Below are 8,586 nucleotides of genomic sequence, written 5' to 3' on the forward strand. Positions count from 1 at the left end.
TTATTTTGATGATTGACAATTCGGGAATCTGTCATCCAGCAGCTAGAGTTTTGTATGCGGGACTTTAGCAGTACGAGGCGAGTTACCTTCCAGTAGAAGTGGGTCGAAGGCACCAATGCCGACCCACTAGTAGTTGATTATAGTTAAGATAATTGTCTGTGTGATAATTGTCTGTATGATAATTGTCTGGTATGCCACTATCTGTTATGAGTTATGTGTTAGTATGTTATGATATTATGTGATAGTAGTAGGAGGGGTGGATAGACCCTAATATCGGTTGTAAGGACCGACAGGGTAGGTCGGGTACCGAGATATGTCTGACAGTATGTTATGCTATGATATTATGTGATAGTGGTAGGAGGGGTGGATAGACCCCAATATCAATTGTAAGGACCGACAGGGTAGGTTGGGCACCCAGATATGCCTGACAATATGCTATGCTATGTTATTGTGTGGTAGTGGTAGGGGTGAAATAGTCCCCGTAACCGGTTGAAATAAACCGGAGGGTAGGTCGGGCACCCAGATATGCGTGGCATGGTAGGTCGAGCACCCAGATATGCTTGACAGGGGTAGGTCGGGCACCCCGGTATGTATGACAAGGGTAGGTTGAGCACCCAGATCTGCTCAACGGGGTAGGCCAGGCACCCAGATATGCCTGGCAGTATGTTTATCGTATGGTATGTGGTATGATGGGGGAACTCACTAATATTCGTGCTTACGTTTTTCAGTTTTGGTTTCAGGTACTTCATTTTCAAAGGAAAGGAGCCGACGATCGCAACGCATCACACTCTGTTTTCCGCACATGAGATCTTTGGGATTATACTATGATATTGTTTTATGATAACATGTTTTGATTATTGACACTTTGGTTTTGACATGAGATGTTTTTGTACCGTTGGTTTTATGAATTATTAAACTAAAAATAAATTTTTTGGTCTTAAATTTTGGGATGTTACACTTTCATAGTAACATGATTAAAATATTACAAAGACGTCGTATTACGTTTTCACAACCTTTTGGTATTTTCGTACAAGGCTATGTGAAAATTATGTCTATTTTAGATCAATTGTTTTATTTTTTATTAAAAGTCCTTCTTAGGTGTCCAAACACTTTTTTTTTAATAATTGTTTTTACAATTTGTTATATTTTGAAAACTCATTTTCAAAGGCTAAACTTCGGTATTCAAACATTTTTTTTAACTTATTGAATTTTCAAGAAGTCAATAAGTTAATAAGAAATTTTTAGATGAACACCTAAACAACCTCTAAATCTTAGAAACAAGACAAATAAACTGCAAAATTGGTCCCTGTGGTATTCAAAAACTTTGGATAGGGTCCAAAAAGTTTCTAACTTGCATGGAAGGTCAAAAATCAAGTTTTTTGTGTGATTTTGGTCCCTGATACACTTGAAATGTCAATTTTACCCTTTTCATTTCTTTTTTCTATTTTCTTTTGTTAATTTTAGTATTTAAATAATTAAAAAAAATCTCACCCCACCCCACCCCACATCAACTCTCTCCACCGGTTCCCCATGTTCTCTCTCTCACTCTCTCTCACTCTCTCACTCTCTACCTCTCAATGTGTATTTCATCAACAAACTTCACATTCTCTCCGTACCTTCAAAATTCATGTCCTTAAGAACACACACTAAAAAATTCACAAAATTCTTCATACACAAAAAGAAAATTAAACACAGATAATGAAAAGAACCCACATTTGCTAACCCTAGATCCGATTTCTCCATCTCAGACGATTCAAGACTTGATGAATTCTCCTTCTTCGTTTATAGTTTCCATTCAGTTTTCCATCTTCTTCTAATGTGATATTGATTTCAACTGGGTTTACACCACCGTTTCCATTTTTCACTATATGAGTGTGTGTTTTTTAATTTTTCTGAATCTATATACTCCAATAGATCGTGCAATCAATAGATCTTACACCACCATTTCCGTCTTCTTGTTCCTAGTCTGATCGATTTCAAAGGAAACAAAAATCAATTTAAATTTGGTTTCTTTTGCTACCACTTGACGAAGATTGAAAAGAGTGAGGGGTACACCTGAGGCAACACCAACACTTGGAGGCATCGGCATCATGGATGATTTATAGTAAACCCTTAAATCATCATCTCTGAAAAAAGCTCACGTTCTCATATTTGAAATTTGATTTCTAGAAAACGATGTCTAAAAAAAGGATTTTTTGTGTGTATGTTCATCCCTGCAAGCCCATATTCTTTTCTCCATCGAATCTGAAATTGATGTGTGTGTGTTTATCCACATAAACTCTTTATTGTGTGTGTTAATCCCTTTAAACACATTGGCGATAGAGTCCTCCAACCCACAATGAACAAACCAAATTTACACCTGATTCAACATAAAAAGAAACACCTGATGGAATTCGATTCCCATATCCATGGCTTTCTGCATTTTTTTTTTATCTAAACTTGATTTTGATGAGAATTTTGGGTTTTTTTTTTACTAGATTGGGAGGAAGATGTGAAAATTTTAGGGGTTGTTGAGGCTTTAAGTTGGGAAGAAAAACAATGGTGTGTGTGTAGCAAGAAACACGCCAAAAGAAGAAGAAGGAGAAGCTGGGTCTAAACCTAATTAGAAGCATCACCGAGACAATGGAATGGTATAGGATCGAAGATGCAAGGAATTTCAGAGGTGGTGTTTTTGATCTTCTGGTGCAATTTCAGAAGTGGCTTAAAGTCGATGTATGAGTATGTGTGTGTGTGTGAGAGAGAGAGACCCATTTGTTTTTTTTTTTTTTCTATTTTTGAATTAATAAAACATGAATAAGTATGAAAAAATACAGAAAAAAATTAAAAGAGCATAATAGTCTTTTCAACTTTATCAATAACAAAAATCACGGAAAAAACTTGATTTTAAGCTTCCATGAAAGTTGAAATTTTTTTAACCCTATCTAAAGTTTTTTGAATACCATCAAATCAAAAGAATTTTGAAGTTTTTTCTAAAAACAAATTTATGAGATTAAGTCATACTCCTATTTGCAAAATTTCTACAATGAAAGTGGTTATCTAATTAAACCGGTTATAAGACCCAGAATTACCGGTTTACCCCTTCCTGCCTGTAGATCGGTCACAACGTATTTTCCCCAAATTCAAATTAGTGAGAGGGAAAAGGAACCCGCTCTTGTTCTCAACTGCGTTTCTCCTACTCGGCAACCTGTGAAAAAGAAATCCTAATCGTTCTAGATTCAGGAATCCAAAATTTTCCATAGCTTGTTACAAGGCATCAACAATTTCGAAATCTACTAGGTTTAATTCGGTGTAGTCTTGGAGGTCGAACAGCGTTATTCAAAAAATGGCAGAAACCCTAAGCCCTAGCCGTACACCAGGCCACAAACAGAGAGCCTCGGTCCTCTCCCCGGATCGACCTTTATTTTTGGGATCTAACGATGATAAGCTCGAACGTGCTCAAGCACGCGCCGCTCGTGCTGCAGCGATCCGCCGGAAGCCCGTCGCGATTAATCAAGCAAACGATGCTAATCCTGCCGACCCTTGTCTTGGCCAAGAGCAGATTATGGAGTTGTTTCAGAATTGCATCAAACTCGCCAGTGAAAATGTATGTAATTCTCCTCTAGGATGTGTATGCATCTTTACTTTTTCACTTGTCGAGGCACGAGATGATTTTTTTTTTTGTGGGATGCAGAAAATTAATCAGAAGAATACGTGGGAGCTGAATCTGATAGATCATCTTTGCGACATTATTAAGGTTGAAGAAGAGAACGACGTGGAGACCAATTTTCAGAAGGTATAGAACATAGTTTTATGGTTCAAGTTATGGTTTTTCAAATTAAGTTTTATTTCTCTAGTAGTATCATGAAAGCGGTAGGTTTTCTTCTCAATCTTTACATTTCTCACACATTCAGATATTTTCTTCAGCTTCAATAGGTGCCTAGGGGTACCAATTGTAGTATTGTACAGATGAAAGCTGTAAAATAACTTTCGTTTGTTTGTTGATATGAACTGAAGCTTTTGCTTGTTGATAAACAAACACACAACTGTTACATCTTGTGACACACATAAGTACCAATTTTACCCTTTTCTGACTGCAGGCTAGCTGCACCCTTGAAGCTGGAGTTAGGATATACTCAATGAGGGTGGATTCAGTTCATTCTGAGGCATATAAGGTTCTTGGAGGCATTAGTCGAGTTGCACTAGAAGCTGAACAAGGTTAGTTTTGTCATTTAGCATTTGATGTTCTGAAAATCAACAGGGTCCAACTTATAAACACTTTATGCTATTCTGTAAACCAGATACTATAGAAGATGGCAACACTGAAAACATGCCAGGAGAACGCACTTCAAAGAAGGAAAAGGAAATAAAGGTTATCCAAGAAGTCAATAACCATTATCCAAATTCATTTCTCAATTTCAGAATTTCAAGTTTTGAACTAATGAATGATGATATACACATATTACATGCAGCTATCTCCTTTATCAACATTGGAATCATCCTTTGAGGCTCTTAATGTGAAGAAATTTGATGGTAGTGATTCAACAGAATATCTTTTGTTTCTACTTTGGGCATATACAGAAACTTACAGAAAAAACCATTTCATTTTTGTAGTTGCATTTGCTGTAGATCCTCTCTACCATCAAACAACTGCACAATTTGATGAAGGAGGATCAAAAGGTCTTTTACTAAATAACCTTGGAGTCTATGGTGGATGCCGAATGATATTTGATTCACTTGAAGTACCTTCAAAATGCATGTTATCTTCAAATGAAAATAAAATAGATACAATTGATATCTCTTATACCAAAGGTTTGTTTCTTGTTTCTTGTTTCTTGATTCTTCCATGTATACAACAAAAACGGTATCAAAGTTGTAATTTTTTGTTTTTTGTAGATTGTATAGAGCAAATGGCATCAAACTTTACAAAGAAACTTGAAATCTCACCAAGTTTGAAGGAAATAGTGAACATGTTTGATGAAGATAACAAAAGACCAGTGGATACGTTTTCTTCTTCCCAAAACTCCATAGAACCTGATGATGAAGCTTTTGAAGGCGACTTCAATGGTGGTGAAAACGATAATTCAGGGACATGGGACTTTATCAAAGACAACCAGACAAGTTTGAATGATGATGACACTTATGATGGAGATGATGGACACTTTGAACAACCTGATCATCTTCAGGTTCTTTAATCTTGATTGTTTCTGAATTAGCTTTCCAAAAAAGAAAAAAAATCAAAACTAATAATCGATTTATTTCCAGGAAAATGAGGCATATGTTACTCATGATGATGAAAAATCCTCAACAGTTGACAGTTTCTTGTTTCTAAGCCTTGGATTAACTGGAAAACATAATGCATGGGCTGGACCTGAACATTGGAAGTATCGAAAAACTAAAGGTAATTTTATTATTATTAATATTGTTATTGTTATTATAATTATAATCATTATTGTTTTATAATTATTTTGATTGTTGTGAAGGTCCAGAAGAGGCTGTGAAGGAAAATGGATCACCATTAATGGCTAAAAGTAAAAGAAACAAGAAACAAGAACCTGATATAGATTTCACAAAAGCATTGGAATTAGATAGTGATTTGGATAATATCTTTGCTCCTCCTAAAAACCCTAAGACATTACTTCTTCCTGTAAATAGAGAATCTGTTAGCACAATGCTTCCGGAAGATTGCCATTATCAACCAGAGGATCTTGTCAAGCTCTTTCTTCTTCCAAATGTTATGGTAATTTTCCAATTTTTGTAAAAATATTCAATTTTATTTCACCCTAATTCATTCATCTTGATTTTTATCTAGTGCCTTGGAAAGAGAGGAAGGAGATATTCGGGTAAGTTGAATTTCTTAAATCCAAAAATATATAATTAAAATTATAGTAAAGAAAATAAATGAAAGTACGTTGCTATTTCATGCATATTTTTAGATGAAGAAGGAGAAGGGAATAATAATAATGAAACATTTGCATCATGGGATAATGATTGTGGCCAATTTGATGATGGAAATGTTTATAATAGTGATATTGAAGATTCCACCACACTCGTCTCTCAGCCACGCCAGGTTTAATTAATTAATTTATTTATAAAAAATATAATCCTTTTATGAAATTTATAATAATATATTTGAAAAAAAGGTAAACAAGATTGAAGTGGAGTATGATAGAACATCAAAACAAGTTGATGTTCAAGCACTCAAGGAAATTCTTTGGTCATCTATTCAAGAAACACATGTTTCGCCTCAAGTAAGTTATCTGTTTTTATTTCTGTTAAGTCGTTCTTTCTGTATTAAGTCTGACTGTGTAAAGTTGCGTACATAGAAGGAGACGAAGGAGTTGTCTTTCAAGAACATGTTGGCGACTTTTCCAACCGATGTGAAAAAACAAGCGGCTGCATCGATCGATGCAATCTCTCCACATTTGTGTTTTATATGTTTGTTGCATTTGGCTAATGAGCATGGATTGAGCATCCATGGATGTGATCTTTTGGATGATCTCACCATATATGTTCCCTCCATGTAGTTGTGATTGGTGTAACACACTATTATCATGTAACATGAATTGTTTTTTGTTGAAAATTGTGTAAACGAATTAAAATGGATGTTTTTAAATTGATTGTTGTGATGGGTAATTTTTGTGGTTATTGGTTTAGATCTCTTCTTTTTCTTTCTGTTAAGTTAAGTGGTTGAATATGTAATGATGTTTTTGGAGAAAATTTTGTATATATAAGGTTTGTCGTGTATGGTAAAAGTCATTGAGATAGTAACAAAAATTATTTTTTTTGATGCTGAAGTTAATTTTTTAGGGAAGAATAGTATTACGACTTACGAGGCTTAAACATAAATGTAAGGAGAAAATATAAAAGCTGACAAATTTTCAGTTTTGATATCCTGATTTTGAGAGAATGTATCATTGAATATGGAACAAAAAATGAGAATTTATAGCCTAAAATGAAGTACAAACTTTAAACTACATGATAGAAAAGATCTCATGTCAATCCTACGTTAAACGAATGAGATATGTAGTTTTACAAACTTTCACAAATTATACATAAAAGCTGAAAAGTTGTAACTCATTGAATATGAAACCAAAATTGATGAAATTATAACTTAAATCGAAGTATAAACTCTAAACTATATGCTGGAAAAGCTTTCATGTCAATTAGATTTCAAATGAACGAGTCATGCAATTCTAAAAAATTTCATAGAATACACATAAAACCAGGAACTTATCCAAAACCAAGAGCCAGTGTACATAACCGGTTGAGTGTGATTTCACGTATCAAGAACCGACCCTATAGTATAGAAACGATGCCGGTCCACCCGGTTCAGATGCTCATCCATAATATTTCGTAGGTAAAACTACAATATTAAACTTCATTTTGTTGTGTAATTGGTTTTTGAAGACTTCAAACTTGAAAAAAAAACTTCAAAACAAATGTTTTATTATTATTAGTATTATTTAGGACTTTTTTTTCTTCAGATTTCAACTGCACAAATTCTTAAAACAATGTTATTTGAGAGATTTTCAAAGATGACAAAAAATTTCATATATAGCTGTGAAAATCATGATTATTTTGATCCAGTTGCTAATTTTTGTTTAGATTTTTAAAGTGGATAAGATTTAAATTGATTTGACTTTTTCGCAATAAACAATTATAGTTAATTAGTAGTTGAGATTAACTACTTAAATCAATGAGAAATCACATATCTTCCTACATTTTCTTTTCTATTTATCTTCCTACTCACTACTAGATCAAGACAAACGTCAAAACCAAGAGATGAGATTAAGAGAAAGACAGAGAACATTAGTGGTATCCACATATCATAATTTTATATGAATAGAAAGATGAATATGAAGAAAATAATGAAAGATATTTAATTTTTCTAAATCATTAACTTTACTAACAAGACATTGGAAAACAAAACTAATCGTGTCAGTTTGATTTTTAACAACGGTTGGATGGCATTTCAAAATTTTTAACAATTCAATTATTGTGTATTATTATATTTATTTAAATTACTTTAGATATAATTTATAAATATAAAATTATAATTTTCTTTTATGGTGTTATTGTAAAATGTAGATAAACAAAGGATGTAATAATACACCTGTCCCATATTTATTATTTATTTTTTATTTTTAAAATATTTATTCTTCAACTTTGACCTTAAATATTTTTTATTGTAATATATAATACTTGATACAAAATATATGAATGAATTGTTTTTTTAAATGTGTTTTCATTTTTATATATTTCATCAACTAATATATAACACAAATAAAAATATTTAAAGTCAAAGTTGAAAAATAAAGACTTTAAAAGTCAATAGTGGACAATAAATATGGAACGAAGGGGGTCATTTTAATTTTCGGAGGGACAATTTCTACATACAAACTAGGCCAAAAGGACCATACAACCAAAAAAATCGAGGTTTAGACTTAATCTCAGAAAAATTGCAAGGACCATTTTTGCAGTTTTGTCAAGAATTTGAAACGACATCTTTTTGTTTAAAAGAAAAATAGAAAAAACGTTAGTTTTGAGTTTGGACCGCATCGAACCAAATCAAAAATCATTCGAAAAACGTTTTTCTTTTTCAAAAAA

The 8,586-nt window shown here is 33.1% G+C and overlaps 1 protein-coding gene across 2 annotated transcripts; it reads left to right on the forward strand.

The window, feature by feature from the left end:
* Window positions 1-3,094: 3,094 nt before the first annotated feature.
* Window positions 3,095-6,632, forward strand: EMB2795 (condensin complex subunit). 2 transcript variants are annotated; one of them, XM_079061610.1, is made up of 13 exons: window positions 3,095-3,583; window positions 3,671-3,772; window positions 4,077-4,194; window positions 4,278-4,348; window positions 4,449-4,509; window positions 4,591-4,788; window positions 4,873-5,162; window positions 5,242-5,377; window positions 5,460-5,716; window positions 5,789-5,819; window positions 5,913-6,046; window positions 6,120-6,227; window positions 6,303-6,632. In XM_079061610.1, the coding sequence occupies exons 1-13, from the start codon at window positions 3,323-3,325 to the stop codon at window positions 6,501-6,503; spliced, it is 1,968 nt and encodes a 655-aa protein (XP_078917736.1). In that variant the 5' UTR covers window positions 3,095-3,322; the 3' UTR covers window positions 6,504-6,632. The 2 variants fall into 2 exon arrangements, with proteins under 2 accessions (XP_078917736.1, XP_078917737.1); XM_079061611.1 differs by having other exon boundaries at window positions 6,306-6,632.
* Window positions 6,633-8,586: the final 1,954 nt, after the last annotated feature.

Source organism: Lactuca virosa, chromosome 7 (assembly GCF_052849685.1).
Source record: "Lactuca virosa cultivar CGN04683 chromosome 7, Lactuca_virosa_CGN04683_v6, whole genome shotgun sequence".
In the NCBI taxonomy this organism is placed as follows: Eukaryota; Viridiplantae; Streptophyta; class Magnoliopsida; order Asterales; family Asteraceae; genus Lactuca; species Lactuca virosa.

Excerpts from the sequence above, each read along its gene's own strand:
- EMB2795 (XM_079061610.1), top strand. The coding sequence starts at position 3,323 with ATGGCAGAAACCCTAAGCCCTAGCCGTACACCAGGCCACAAACAGAGA. Across the intron at positions 3,584-3,670 it reads TCAAACTCGCCAGTGAAAAT|AAAATTAATCAGAAGAATAC; the intron begins GTATGTAATTCT and ends TGTGGGATGCAG. Across the intron at positions 6,047-6,119 it reads TCGTCTCTCAGCCACGCCAG|GTAAACAAGATTGAAGTGGA; the intron begins GTTTAATTAATT and ends TTTGAAAAAAAG.